Raw genomic sequence first — 14,793 nt, forward strand, 5'->3', positions numbered from 1 at the left:
TATAAGAAGACTTTGATGAATTGGTGATTCAGGAAAACTCCGACATTGAACTAATCCTAAGCCGCAATTTGGAACAGGGAAATGGTGTCAGTAAAAACATCAACGTTATTACTAGAAAGCGCCAGAGATTGGCCGTTTTGGCTGATCATGTTTTGCACACCGACGGTGCTTAAACAGTAGACCTCGATTGATTCAACACTACCTTCCAAGTCGAAAATATTTGGTTGGCAATTCTCGGGGCCATTCTGGGCATTGCAAGCTAGTCTAGGGTTAGCATTTATGTACCAAGTCTGAAGGGAAGGGTTTAGCCTACTGCCGTCGTAGTTGTTAAAGAAGGAATATAGTCCTGCTCCGTACACAAAGATGTTGTCGGAGCTCACAATTCGGAGACCCCATGCGTCATTGCAGTTTGCTGACTGGCCAGAGCAAGAAGTAGAAAAGCTAGGGTCATTCAATGAAGATACCACAGTGAACGGTGCGGGCGCTGGAGGGTTGGGTTGATAATAGCTGCATCCGAAGTGTTAATTGCTGTTGCTTTGGGACTGAAAAGATCAAAAGCAATAAAAACATACGGTGTCTCCGTCTGGATGAAACCCATGTAAACGTCCCGAGTATTGGCCAGCTGGTACTGATACAAGGTGTGGTGTTCGACCGAAGTTCCGACTCTATACATTATTAGCTCATTACGTCAATAAACAAACAAGTGAAGGTAAACCGTACAGCCAGAATGTTCCGGCGGTACTTTCAATGTAGAGACCGCGCCCATTGTAAACGGTAATTTGGGTATTTGAGGCGTCATCGATGTCGTGATCTGCGGTCCACAGCCACACATTCTCCAGGTAGAGGTTTGAGGCTGATGCTGTCACATGCAGAGTCATGTAGGCGGCGATACATGCTGAGTTAATAGAAGTACTGGAGGGAGTCTTTTCACACTGAGCCACCTGCAAATCGGAGCCTGTGAATCCTCCGATGCGGGCGTGGACATCCCAGATCCCCGAGGGAGTCCCGGAGGCAGCCAAGTTCCATTCGATCAGAACGGCCCCAGGCTGAGCACCCTGTGTGCTTACAATCATGTCGGACCATTCAACCTGGCCAGCTTGTCCAGCGGTACCCACGCGAACCACCGGCTGGGGGGAGTTGATGTTGTTAAAGTAGCTGCCGCTGGACATGATTACTGAATATGCCTCGCCGACCAATTTTGCCCCGGGGGGAATTAGCAACGTGCTGGTGACTTTGTATGTACCAGCATCAAAGAACACCACTTGCCCAGCCGCCGTGGCACTGTTGATCACGCTTTGTAACGCGCTCGTATCATCTGTGACCCCGTTGCCAGTTGCACCCGCACTGCGCACGCTCTGGAAAGATGAGGCCGCAAGGGAACCATACTGGGGTTTGGATCGAACGTAGTATTGGGAGCCACTAAGGAGTGCTGAAGATCGAGTGATTGGAGTAAAGGAGCCCTGGAAACGTGTGTGGCCTGAAGTGGTGTAGCTGTTGCCCTCACCCCAACCAGCTACCGTCACACTGCCGCTGCTGCCTGCCAGAACAGTTCCTGCGGAGGTAGACTTGACAATATTTGGGACATTATTGAAGATACTGTTGTCAATAATGAGACTGCCGTTGGCCACATTATTGGCCACGGTCTCAGTAAATGCTGTCAGCAATCCCACTGGAGTATTGGTGATGGTGCTGTCCACAAGAATGACTGAGCCCACTGCCTGGTCGGAGGAACCGCCCGCGGACATGTCAATACCAGTCTGGCAGTTGTTTATGGTGATTCCTTGATACACCCAGCCCCAGTCCCACAGCTGATTAATAGCGGTGACGCAGTTGTTGAAAACCAAATTGCGCATAGTGAATTGCTGATTGCCAACCTGGATGCCATATAAGCCGCCATTGAAAGTTAAATCGGTGAGGAAACCAGCGGAACCTGTCAGATGTATTAGTGATATAGTCCCAAAAGCATATATGGCCACCGCACCTGATTCACAAAAAACACCGACGTGCTGCGTGCCTGATGCCGAGCTCATCTGGAATATGAGATTTTGCAGACTCGTTGCCTGGGCCGTGGGCCAGTGGATTCCAGTAGCCGAGGAGGTAGCTGGGATGCTCGTCATGTCTAGGATGAAATTACGCACTTGGCGGTAAAAGACATTTGTTGAGCCCCAATTGAGTGATGCAGTATAGTATTTGTCTCCATCGATCAGGCCAAAGCCAGAAAAGCTAGAGCTAGCTTTTATCGTCGGTAGGCTGTTCGGATTCCCCAGCAAAATGGTGTTATACTGGTCTATAATGGAGGAGCAGATCAAATAGGTTCCCGCGGGGAAATATACAACTGCCGGAGTGGTGGTGCTGGATGAACAGCCCTCACCGCAACGACCGCCATCGCTGATAGCAGCGTTGATGGCCGCGGTATCGTCAGTCACCCCGTTTCCTAGCGAAAAGAATTTAGCTTTGATCCGAATCCAGTCGAGATGGTGGGTTTTACCCGTGGCACCATAGTCCTTGACATTTCGATAGACCGTATATCCAGAGGGCCCAAAGGCAGAAATCCCCTGGTGTTCAATATTCTCGTACCAGTAATTGGACGACCCTGTAGATGTGGCGTTCGTGGTGGCCTGAGTGGATGACACGGCCGTGGTGATAGATGTAGTGGTGGCTACAGCATTGCCATATTGGTACAGATCCAGGCGATTTGGCCCTCCACAAATTTCGGCAGAATTCCCAGCACACGCCATATCGCAGCCGGTACTTCCATCGGGGGCCGGACCGCCGCCATTCTGCAGGGCATTGCCACAGTCTTATGGCCCAATTAGGTTCTGTGGATCTGACTGGACAATGGGACTTACAGCATTCATCGGCGTACTCTAACCCAGCTAGAGTAAAACCCAAAGCTTGACAGCCGGTCTGGCAATTCTGGACGGTCATATTGGTCGCCCCTCCAGGGGCAGGAATACCCTCCACGAGGGTTCTTTCCGAGACGTTATCCGTATAGCAGCCCAAGAAAGACCAGCTAGAGCTTCTCTTTTCCATAGGAACTGCCAATGCCACACCGAAGAGGGCAAACAGGGCAACTTTGTGGGGTAACATAATGGAAGAATGAGAAGTGCTGGTGCCCGGAAGATTGCTTAGATTCCATATCACTTATAGTAGGGAAACATCATGGCTCTTATATGTGGTATTCGCGATAATTAATTGAATTTATGACTAAGAGCCAATCGCGGTCATTCTAAGAAATTCGGAGGAGATATCGGGCAGCCACAAAATGATACCTTGCCATGACTGTGACCAATTCCCAAAAACCCGAGCCAATCTGGCAGCCATCGTCTCATTTCATCGGAGACGAGTCCCTCTGGCCCTCTAGCGCCAGGGTCTATGAGGAAGCCATCCAAACTTACCGGCCGGCAGCAGCAGGCAACCGGCATGTAAGCAATCTAAGCCAATTTTATCACAGCATGCGATGTGGAAAGTATACTGGTGCGGAATTTCGGAAGCTTAGAGTAACGAAGTTTTTTGCAATAATTTTGGGCGAACAAGGGCAAATTCTGCGCTTGATAGACAATTTTACCCTGCAGGGTACAGATTCAGTTCAGGGCCATTTCAAGATATCCCCAACTCGGCCTGGAAATGATCCACAGAGTGTCTGAGCGTTTCTTCAGTAATTTTTCAGGCGCAGCTTATGCGGAATGGTTGGGCAGATGGCACCCTCCCAAACTCAAAAACTAGGGAAATGACAGGTACAAGGATCTGGAGTGGAGAAAAAGAAGTCTCGTGGTAGGCTTTCCCCGCGTTTCCTGACGTCGCATGCGGGTAATTGCCGGTCTTCTAGAGCAATATAACTGCATGCCCCTGCATGACTAGATCACGGCCGCTCCACTTCCTAGCATATCAATGTTTATTTTGCTTTCCCCTCTTCTCGCCCTCGCCAATGATGTTCAAACATCACACTAAACTGTGTTACATTGATTCGTTTTACCGAATGCTCCTGATATCAAATTGAAGCGAAAGCTTCACACCTATTCTAAACAGTCTGCAAATCCGCGCATTGACCGGGCTCTAGGTGTCATTTACCCAAATAGGATGCTTTGCGGATTTCCGGGTTTTCATGACATTCAACCAGCCAGAGACGGTCAAATGAGGCTTGCCCGACACTCCGCGGGTTCTTTGCTTCTAGCTATCCTGCGTCGGGCCTGCAAAATTATTCAAAGCAGCAAATAAGCAGGAAACTCTAATACCAAGTTGAGAACGGACTAACAAGATAAGGCATGAAGGAAGCAGGTGATGGCCTTTGTGTATAAGTCTGCTTGCCTCCTTCTTGCTTGATCTGATTCCTTCCATTACCGGGACAATTTGATTATCAATTCTTGACTGCCTTCAGCAATGATTCTCACGCGTGCAATTGTGCTCATTATTCTGCCGCTACTCACGGTTGGTGAGCAGTTTGAGATCCCTGCGGTGGAGGCCATCGTCAATAAAGTGCTTCATAACTATTCCAAATGGGTGAACTTTAAAGGCCACTCAAGCCATTCCGATACTACAAAGCGGTCTGCTGCCACCACTGTCGCGAAGCGTGGACTAGCATACAATAACAACAACCCAGACAACAATGCCTCTTACGCAAATCTCTTCGCGGGGTACCCTAAGATTTCTTGGGGTTATGACTGGGGTTATCCATCCTGGGGCCTAGATTCGGACTTTGAATTGTATAGTTGCCAGCAGCTATCTCCAGGATAAGGCAGATGCTGACAGCGTGACACAGTGTTCCCATGCTTTGGGGCCTCCCCGGCGGTTCTGATCCCGACTGGACTGCCGCAGTCGATACGGAAGGCACCATGAACATTCTCGGCTTCAACGAGCCAGACCTGACCTATTCGGGCTCTTCTGATATTCTGCCTGCTAATGCAGCTGCGGGATATCAGACATACATGGAGCCGTTCTCCGGGAAAGTCAAGATCGGTATGCCAAATGTTCTGTGGAACAATGTCGGCTCTTCCTCCGGAGGCAACTATGACTCGGCTCAATGGACGGAGTATTTCTTACAAAACTGCACTGGATGCCACTTCGACTTTGCTGCCATTCACTGGTACCAAGACTGCGACCCAGGCAATGGACAGAGCGGTGCCGACTGGTTCCAGGGCAACGTTACAGACGCATATCAGACGCTGAATCTGCCAATCTGGATCACAGAGTTTGAGTGCTATGGGTCGGATGCGCAGCAGATAGATTTTTTGCAGCAGGTGCTTCCATGGTTGGATGAGCAAAGTTATGTACAGCGTTATGCATACTTTGGAGTGTTTCCCGATTATCTCGTAAATGACGCAGGCAATGGGCTGTCGGATATCGGGGTGGCGTATGCAACGACCTGAGGATTGACATCAATCGTATGAGATGGGCGAATTGGTGGTACAATGATCGTTATGTATCAAGATCATCAGAATCTATGATTTGCAGACAGTGGCGTTCCATGCCGAATGTGACTTCTTGGTCGCGATATGGCTTTTTCTGGACACAAATAATATCCACGTTCTCCCCCTGAAATATTCTTCGAATAGGTGGCGGAGCGAGGAAACGTCGGTGAAGTATGTATTGATTAAGGAAATCGAGAATAACTGTAAAAATACATTGTGCCACGACGCCTGGAGGCACTCCCAAGCTCAGTGCGACCTGCGGTAACATTGTAGTAGGACTAATTTCAATCGGAATGAGGTACTATCTCAACTCTTGCTACCGCGGCATTAGACTTGGGATGATTTAGCATAGAATGCTTACGGGACAGGGGGACCGAATTCTAAATATTTTGCTTCACTCTCCGCTCTCAAGACATTTGCAGGCCCAGTCCGCCCAGTCCTTGAGCATTTTCTTTCGCTGCTCTGATTGAACTCTGCAGAAACCGATGTGAGATTTCAGATAAACGACCGGGTGCGGCAGTGTCTTGTGGATCCGCAATTCCGCCTCGGCTAGCACAATATGGCGTCCTAACACCGGTCGTTAATTACGACCTAGTTCCAAGTCGTCGGTTTATGGGCCAGTTCGGGTTTAGTTTCGGATTTGCACCATTTTCCCCGCAGTAGCATCCCCGGGTATTTTTGCTCCCGTCTGGGGAAGATGCCAATCAGCCGATATGGCAAATACCACCAAATTTCCCCATGCTAATATACAGAATCTGCTCTAACCGTTTCAGGGTAGAAAAGACATTGTGCGCCCTACGAGACCAAAGCGCAAATACGAGAATGATCAGGGCACCCTCTCTTCTCCTCCGAATCTCCGCTGAATACTTATTTTACTTTCTGGCCGGTATGGAAGGTGCCAGTGATCAGACCAATCCTGTATTCTGATGGAATCAAACTACCGGTCTGAGATGCCCCCACAGGTCTCAGCTTCCAAGATGGAATATCCTACCTCACCTGCCGACAAGCCGGATGGCCCGAAACGAAAACATGCCCGCGCAGCCGCGACTTACCCCCGGAAGCGAGCTAGTCAAGCCTGTCAGACGTGTCGTATCAAGCGGACGAAGTGCGATAATACCCGGCCATCGTGTGCATCGTGTGTACGACTCGGGGCGAAATGCTCCTACCAACAGATGTGTTTATCGACGTAAGTGCCGCATAAGCAATGGATGTTGTCATCGAATTTCTGGAAACAAGATTTCAACTAATCAAGCGACAGATTTGATTCAGCAAGCCTGGCTATCCTAAAACGGATCGACGATCTGGAAGCCTTGATCCAGACCAAGGGAAATGATCCACCTCAAGCGGCTCTCTCTCATGTATTCCCTTCTACTTCGCCATCTAGCAGTCCCAATGCAATTTGGTCATCTGGGCTTGAGCATGGGACACAATGGGAACCATCTTTCATCAACATTGAGGAGGTTCTGAAATGGCCTGTTTTCGATGACCATGAATTCGACCCGCGACTCGATGTATTATCTCCATCTGACGAGAACACGATAAAACCGGACCTGCAATTTTCCATCGACCTTGACCTTCATGCAGCAGACCATCTCGTTCGGAGCTTCTTCGATAATGTCCATATTTTCAATCCCACGCTAAAGGAAGAGGACATCAACGAATATGTGAGATCTGTCCGATTAAATGGTATTGGGTGGGATGCGATGTCCTGTTTGTTGGTGAGTGTCATAACCCTTTTCTCATATACCAAACTCATATAATACCAGCTTCTTATATATGCCAACGGTTCTATCGCAACGCCTTTTGTAAGGGATGGGCAAGGCGTAGATTCTAATTTGTTTCGCCAGTCCAAGGAGTTCCTCCAAGGCGAAGCGTATTTCCTTGCTGCCCAGAAGCGAATGGGTATGTTGCTTTGCAGGGGCGGCGTAGTAGAGGTACAATGCTTCTTCCTAGCGGGTGTATATCTAATGACATCTTTGCGGGCGGTGCAGGCATGGAGGATGTTTGTGCAAGCACTTGCATGCTGTGAAGGCTTCTCTATCCTCCGCTCAAATGACTGCCATGAAGATGCGTGGGAGACGAAACAGAGAGTATACTGGACCTGTCTGAAGTCTGAGCTGTAGGTAGTCCAAATTCTGAACTATGAGGGTATGCCTAACATTTCTCGATAGTGAGGTACGACTCGAATTGAATCTTTACCAAAAGAATTTTCTAGGTCTGAAATATCCTACCTTCTTCCCATCCCCTCCAGAAGAACTCAAGTCTAGAGATGAAGCGGCGTGGTACTTCTATCTCGCTGAGATCGCTTTGCGGAGATTGGAGAATCGCATTTTGAGCTATCTTTACCAACCCCACGATGTTACCTCAAAGTCTCATCTTGAATCTGTAATCCTTGACTTCGAGGAGCAAGCAGACGGATGGTGAGTAATATCTTGGATTCAACAAGGCATCAATTAACAAAGCCTAGGCTGCGATCACTACCAGAGGCACTAGCCCCAGATGCAGACAACGCATATACAGACCAATATGAGCCCTTCCGATTTATTCTCAGTGGTCATCTCCTTGACTGCCAAGAGACAATGTACTGGCATTTTTTGGTCGAAGCAATACATGGCCGAGGCGACAGAACCAGCAATAGTTTCCTTCACAAAGCGCTCAAGGTCTGTGTAGATAGGATACAGCAGAATCGGACGGGATTTTACCATCGGCATCACGGAACATGGCTCATGCTTCGGTCATGTGCCAGGAGTGCGATAGTGTTACTCGCTGCTGAGCGCAGTGTGAATCTCGTGTGTTTTCTGCCAATGGGCTGGGAGGGAGCGGTACTAGATGTTACTCGGATGTTGGAATTCTGGAAGGATGAGTCGAATGATATAATGGGTTTGCTCAATATTGTGCAAGTGTTGCTGCAGGCGAGGGCAAATTAGGTCGCGGTTGCTATGTGTATCTCATTTCTTTTCGAACACGTTTGTTCAAATAAGGCAAGCAGCAATGTATCACATCAGGCCAATCATAACGGCACAAACGCGACTGCTTTTTTCTTCTAATAGTCTTATCAGCTGGAAGTTCTGGGGGGGGGGGTGCAGCCTGGCCCGTGATGTTGGCTCCACTCTAATAGCGCAAGTCCGACACTCCGCGATGCTCCATAACACCGAGATGTTCAAAGTTCACATTACTAAAGAAAGCTAGAGACTCTTTTGCCATAAAAATGTGGTCTCCCAGCTGGAGTGTTTCTTATTCTCTTTCTTCTTTCACCTGTCTCATATACTGTTCGTCCATCAATCATGTCGGCGATTGACGTCGAACATGTGCTCTCGGAGCTATCCCTAAACGAGAAGGTCTCGTTACTTTCAGGTTTGTCCCAAATCCAGCCCAGGCTATCCAGGCTCAAGCTTCCCCAGCTCATCAGACCCGCAGGAATCGATGGCTGGCACACAACAGCAATCCCGCGCCTCGGCATCCCTTCAATTCGCATGTCAGATGGACCAAATGGTGTTCGGGGCACTCGCTTTTTCAATGGAGTCCCTTCCGCCTGTTTACCCTGCGGCACAGCACTAGGCGCGACCTTCGACACCGAGCTCATATTCTCCCTTGGAAAGCTTCTTGGTCAGGAATGCAAGGCAAAGGGGGCCCATGTCCTCCTAGGACCGACGATTAATATCCAACGAAGTCCGTTGGGAGGTCGCGGGTTTGAATCTTTCTCAGAGGATCCTGTACTCTCAGGATCCTTGGCCACCAGTTATTGTTTGGGTATACAGACTGAGAATGTCATTCCGACGCCAAAGCATCTTGTGTGCAACGATCAGGAGCATGAGCGTGTTGCTGTCAATGCGCTTGTCACTGAGCGTGCTCTACGTGAGATATATCTACTTCCGTTTCAGCTCGTCATTACGGGCGCCAATCCTCAGGCCCTGATGACATCGTACAATAAGGTCAACGGATGCCACGCTAGCGAGAGCCCTGACTTGCTCCAGGATGTCGTTCGGAAGGAATGGAATTATAAAGGACTCATCATTAGCGATTGGTACGTCGCTACTCTTCATCAAATCTTCAAGCTCTATTATTGACCAAAACAGGTTCGGCACCTATAGCGTGTCTGAGGCTCTCAATGCCGGGCTGGATCTTGAAATGCCTGGCCCATCTCGATTTCGGGGATCAGGCTTGGTACATGCCATCACATCCAATAAAGTCTTGGAGAGGACTATCAATGATCGGGTCCGCAGTGTTTTAGAGCTCGTAAAGCAGACGTCCAGCTCGGGAATTCCTGAGAATGCAGCTGAAATTCAGCGGAACCTGCCCGAAGATCGAGCATTACTCCGTAGGGCAGCTGCCGAGTCAATTGTTCTTCTGAAGAACGATGATCAGATTCTTCCCCTGGATTCCACTAAGAGAACTCTCGTGATCGGTCCGAACGCCAACATTGCGACATACTGTGGTGGAGGCTCTGCCGCTCTGCCCGGGTATTATGCCATTACACCCCTAGAGGGAATCAAGAGCAGCTGTACTGGGGGTGTTTTTTTCTCACAGGGAGTGTATGGCCACAAAGAGCTACCACTTCTAGGCGACCAACTGAAAACTGAAGATGGTCGACCTGGGTACATATTCCGTGTTTTTACCGAGCCTTCTTCCAACAAAAGCAGAAAAGCGGTAGACACTCTGCACATGAAGAGCAGCTCTGCGTTTTTGATGGACTATAAGCATCCAGAAGTTCACTCCGACCTCTACTACGTTACCATGGAAGGGATCTTCGAGACCACAGAAAGTGGGATATATGACTTTGGTCTTACGGTAGCGGGTACCGGAGAGCTCTTCATCGATGGCGAGAAGGTTGTTGACAACAAGAACAATCAGCGACAGGGGACGTCATTTTTTGGCATCGGGACTCCAGAGGAATGCGGCTCGAAGTACCTCGAAGCAAATAAACGGTACAATATTCTGGTCGACTACGGAACTGCACCAACTTCAAATCTGAAATTGCATGGAGTCGTGTCCTTTGGACCAGGTGGGCTGCGAGTGGGAGGATGCAAACGAATCGACGCAGAACATGCCATTCAAGAGGCCGTTAATCTGGCAGCTCAATTCGACCAAGTTGTTGTGTGTGTTGGGCTGAGCGGGGAATGGGAAAGCGAAGGATTCGACCGCCCACACATGGATCTCCCGCCAATGTCAGATCAGCTGGTTCAAAGGATTCTCGCTGTCCAACCCAAAGCTACAGTTGTTGTGCAGAGTGGAACTCCTGTGACATTGCCTTGGGCTCAGGACGTTAAGGCCCTTCTTCATGCGTGGTATGGTGGGAACGAAACGGGAAATGGTATTGCGGATATCATTTTTGGGAATGTGAATCCGGTGAGTATTAAACGGGTTCCGCATTATACACTGGCTAATGTGTCTTCAAGTCTGGCAAACTTCCTCTCAGCTTCCCAGAGTTTATCGAGCAGAACCCAGCGTACCTTTCATATAGATCAGAAGCAGGAAGAGTGTTGTACAGCGAGGATATCTACGTCGGTTATCGCTACTATGATAAGGTGAAAGTGAAGCCTCTTTTCCCCTTCGGTCATGGTCTCTCCTATACGAAATTCCGTGTTTCGGGGCTAGCTATTTCACAGCCATTGAAGGCTCATGACAATATCAAAGAAGAAGTGTTGGAAGTGTCAGTCACAGTGGAGAATATTGGGCCCTGTAGTGGCGCAGAAACTGTCCAGGTATACATTTCACCACCTACAGAAGCCAGCATTTCTCGACCTGTGAGAGAGCTCAAGGGGTTTAAAAAGGTCAAACTGCAACAGGGCCAGAGACAGAAAGTCGTGATCGTTATCCCAATGACTCTGGCTACCAGTTTCTGGGACGAGAGATTGTCTAGCTGGCTGAGTGAGGCGGGAGAGTATACTGTCACTGTCGTTGGGTCGGGTGAGCAAAATGTACTCTCGGCAGGACTTGTGATTTGCCGGACTAGAAGATGGAATGGTTTGCCTAAACCTGATATTATTCCTGAATATCGGCATGAAGATGTCAACGGAAAGTGCAGATAGTATCATAAACTGGAAATTGTGCTGAAGCCTCTCAAACTGCTTAGTCATCCACCATTGCTTGCCTGTTTGTGGATTAGATAGAACTAGTAACTTCTTTTTCATCTCCCTCTCCCTCTCCTTAGGTCAGTAGTAGGTTCGGCAAATGCGGCCCCATTGCCAAGTCCCCAGAACATATATTTTATGTGAAAAATTACAGCTCATTATCACGAGAATAGTGGTCTATAAGAGTTTTCTGAGGTCTTAATATTTCTATATGATATCTAGTCCCTTTTGGGAGTTTTGGGAAATTTCATGTTTTGGTGATCGGAACACATATATCTCACCAGGTCCTAGATGTGATCTTAGGGACTGCGATAATAGAAATGTTCAACTTATTCGAAATCGATACATACTCTCAATAATGCTTATCTATGTCAATCGGCAAGTAATTGAATAGGACAAGGAAGTGGTTATTAATATATTGGATTGTTAAATCAGCCTTTACCGTGTGTTTTGGGGTGCGGCATATGACCGTGTGACAGTGAGAAACGTTAGTCATGTGTAATTTATAAAGTGATAAAAGCTGTATCTTACCACGAAATACCAAGGAATCCTACATACATTATGAAAATCACGTATAATATTAGACCTACATAAGCTGAGGAGTAGGTAGTGTGGTGCTCGGATTACTACCTGGTGCTCAGTTTTACAGTGAGCAAAAAGCGGCAAGGGGTGAACACTAAATCCGAAAGGGAAAGCCAAGAGTTGCCAGACATTCTCCGGTATACTCGTGCACTCACCCCTTTGACGAGTATATGTAATTGAGGAAGGAATCGCGAGCCTAAGAATGTTCTGCCTGAGTCAGATTTGCTCACATAAGCCCTCTGCCTGAGGCCGCAAAGACTGATTGACGTTCCTTTCCTTCCTGTACATTGAATGGATCTGGCTATAACCACTTTATCTTCAACCATGAATTTTGAAACTTAGTTCATGAACCACAGGTTCTACGGTTGAGATCACCTAGTTCCCACCCGAAGTTAATCATCTCTTGGCTGACGGACGCCACTTGCCGATCCCTGGTGCTAAGCCTCATGGTCAGCCAAAGATCTTAATCATGTTCATAAAATTCAAGGTAATCATTGATTTACCATGGTCAATGAAAAATTAGATATCGGTATCGCAGGTACTCCGCAACTTGCATGGAGTTAGCCACTGATGCAGAATTCGGAGACTTTCTACATCGATGCCGGGGCTTTCCGAGACTCCCACATATCGACTTTACGGGGTTATGGTTTTAGGAAAGATGGTACTTGCACCGGCTGTGGCGTTTTTCCTGGGTTTACATCAGTGGCTCATGGTCGTATATGCGTTTATATGGACGACACATTTAATGTCTAATAAATATGAATCGTACTGACTATGGATATTTCTACCACACAGTATTTCCATACAGTAGTTCCGTGAACATTTTACACGGCAGACCTTCCCATCCTGGAATGACTTTGGGTGAGATCGACACAGCGGGAACGAAAAGAAGAATCTTGATTCTGATTTCATCCGCGTCACTTCCTAATCCCATGCACAATGTTACTTTTATCTGCACTATTAAGGCAGCAAATCGAAAATTTGGGGCGGATAGTACCTGTAGACATCAGTACGGACGTACGATCGAGTACAATGCAAACGTCGGTCCTCGTCGTGCATCCACCAGGCCAAGCTCATTGGCTCATGAATGTCGCTTCCCCTGAACATCAGGCGGCACAGTCACATTGGAGATTAGAGACGCGCAATGCAATCATTCCAGACCCTAGATCTGGTTAGTTCGGGACGTGGTTAGACGAATCCCCGCGCTACGTAGTCGCGTATCGGAATAGATTTCGTGAAAACTCTTCACTGGATCAGACCATGACATGAAATTCTCTGGATTCCTTCTAGAATCATTTGATGGGTGAAAAGCGCGCCTCATACATCATCAGCGGAGTTTCCGTGATGCCTAACGGGTATCCCACTTGACTTTTCATTGTCGCGCCCTCCCCGGTCGGGATGACGTGGGTCGGCCTGTGAGTTAAACGGTAAAAAGGAATTGGGCATTGTTTTTTCCGACTCCGCTATTCGATCGGAGCCATGATTCGTGGAGCCATGACGGGAAATGACCGAGGATTTTTTTCGACGAGATAAAATCTAGAAAATGCTCCAAAAAAGGATGGTTAATAGGGTGAAGCCGAAAGTTGGAATCGGGTTGCTCATATGTACAGAGTGTAGTATAGGTCTACCCCAGTCTCCAAGTTTGAGATCTGGGGAGACAAGAGCCGCTTACCTGCCTTAATTAAAACAGAGAAGTTCTTATTTTCTTGATCCAAAGTGGGTTGTGAGATCCACTGATTCGAAGAAGACGCTAGTTTGCATACGGCGCATTCTTGCATCATTGGTGCCGGCCACTCTTATTCGGGAAAGACGGTGACGGCATCCCGAGCACTTTCCCGACCCCTCTTACTGTACTGTCTTTATCGGACATCCCCCTCTTTCCCCTCGGCCGTTACACCGCATAATCCACTATTGAGCCTATCAGGGCTGTTGAAAAAGATCCTCTTATGCATCTTGTCATAGAAATCTTAGTGTAGCCCCGACGTCACTGAGATAAAGATCTCTGCGTTGGGGCTTTGTCCGGATGATACCATAGCCGTTTGAGAATGGTTCGAATGGTTTAAACTTGGTAATATTTGGTAGCGAAGGGATAGAAGAACCTGTGTGTATGCCTCCTTACGTACGGCAAAGCAAATTCATTCGTTAGTCTACCCAATACATACATAGACCTTGTAACTTATACAACATTTCTAGATCGTTTTCTCTCTCGTCATTGCGGGCCTCAATATGACTTAGACGAAACCAATCAATTCTTTCAACTAAAATCTCTGCTTTCTGGTTTTGATTCTGATGTCATCAGGGACGCAAACCACCACGCACCGGTGGAGTCGTCGGAAATGCTTAAATCCATCATTATTGATGCATCCGGAAGCTTGGCCCCACCATTGAGAATTCTATTTGACAAAGGAATTGGTAGGTGGAGATAAAGTCCCAGGTTGGATACGCACTCGGCTCGGGATCCAAGTATTATCTTTTTTTTTATATGTAATTTTCTTTTTTCTAGTGCATTTTCTATCGGAGTGCGTCCAGGCTGAGACACGGGGAAAAGAGGATGGAGAAGACCCACGATTGCATCTCTTTGCCATTTTCGTAGGTCGCAGAGACATTCAAATATCTCCCCCTTCCCTCGTTGTTTTCTTTTTTATCTCCTCCACTTTTCTCTATATCGTCCCACGTGTATACCCACTAGGAGTCATCTTTCTGGACTAAGATCTAATCTTAATAATTTCACA

At 47.8% G+C, this 14,793-nt stretch overlaps 5 protein-coding genes across 5 annotated transcripts; 4 read left to right on the forward strand and 1 right to left on the reverse strand.

The window, feature by feature from the left end:
- Window positions 1–56: 56 nt before the first annotated feature.
- On the reverse strand, window positions 57–3,090 carry N7520_002179 (exo-beta-1-3-glucanase; the record flags this gene model as incomplete). The annotated part of the gene is made up of 6 exons (XM_057136114.1): window positions 57–259; window positions 314–507; window positions 573–665; window positions 721–1,930; window positions 1,982–2,800; window positions 2,850–3,090. The coding sequence occupies 6 exons, from the start codon at window positions 3,088–3,090 to the stop codon at window positions 57–59; spliced, it is 2,760 nt and encodes a 919-aa protein (XP_056998800.1).
- Window positions 3,091–3,278: 188 nt separating this feature from the next.
- Window positions 3,279–3,499, forward strand: N7520_002180 (uncharacterized protein; the record flags this gene model as incomplete). The annotated part of the gene is made up of 2 exons (XM_057136115.1): window positions 3,279–3,425; window positions 3,455–3,499. 2 exons carry the CDS (start codon window positions 3,279–3,281, stop codon window positions 3,497–3,499), a joined length of 192 nt encoding a protein of 63 aa, XP_056998801.1.
- Window positions 3,500–4,380: 881 nt separating this feature from the next.
- Window positions 4,381–5,366, forward strand: N7520_002181 (glycoside hydrolase family 128 protein; the record flags this gene model as incomplete). Its single annotated transcript, XM_057136116.1, has 2 exons — window positions 4,381–4,703; window positions 4,760–5,366. The coding sequence occupies 2 exons, from the start codon at window positions 4,381–4,383 to the stop codon at window positions 5,364–5,366; spliced, it is 930 nt and encodes a 309-aa protein (XP_056998802.1).
- Window positions 5,367–6,334: 968 nt separating this feature from the next.
- Window positions 6,335–8,335, forward strand: N7520_002182 (transcription factor domain-containing protein; the record flags this gene model as incomplete). The annotated part of the gene is made up of 6 exons (XM_057136117.1): window positions 6,335–6,594; window positions 6,667–7,126; window positions 7,256–7,310; window positions 7,362–7,527; window positions 7,580–7,828; window positions 7,876–8,335. The coding sequence occupies 6 exons, from the start codon at window positions 6,335–6,337 to the stop codon at window positions 8,333–8,335; spliced, it is 1,650 nt and encodes a 549-aa protein (XP_056998803.1).
- Window positions 8,336–8,692: 357 nt separating this feature from the next.
- On the forward strand, window positions 8,693–11,437 carry N7520_002183 (beta-glucosidase; the record flags this gene model as incomplete). Its single annotated transcript, XM_057136118.1, has 3 exons — window positions 8,693–9,432; window positions 9,485–10,754; window positions 10,805–11,437. 3 exons carry the CDS (start codon window positions 8,693–8,695, stop codon window positions 11,435–11,437), a joined length of 2,643 nt encoding a protein of 880 aa, XP_056998804.1.
- Between the last annotated feature and the right edge of the window lie 3,356 nt (window positions 11,438–14,793).

This window comes from Penicillium odoratum (genome assembly GCF_028828045.1).
Source record: "Penicillium odoratum strain IBT 22623 chromosome Unknown utg000002l_segment0_segment0, whole genome shotgun sequence".
NCBI lineage: Eukaryota > Fungi > Ascomycota > Eurotiomycetes > Eurotiales > Aspergillaceae > Penicillium > Penicillium odoratum.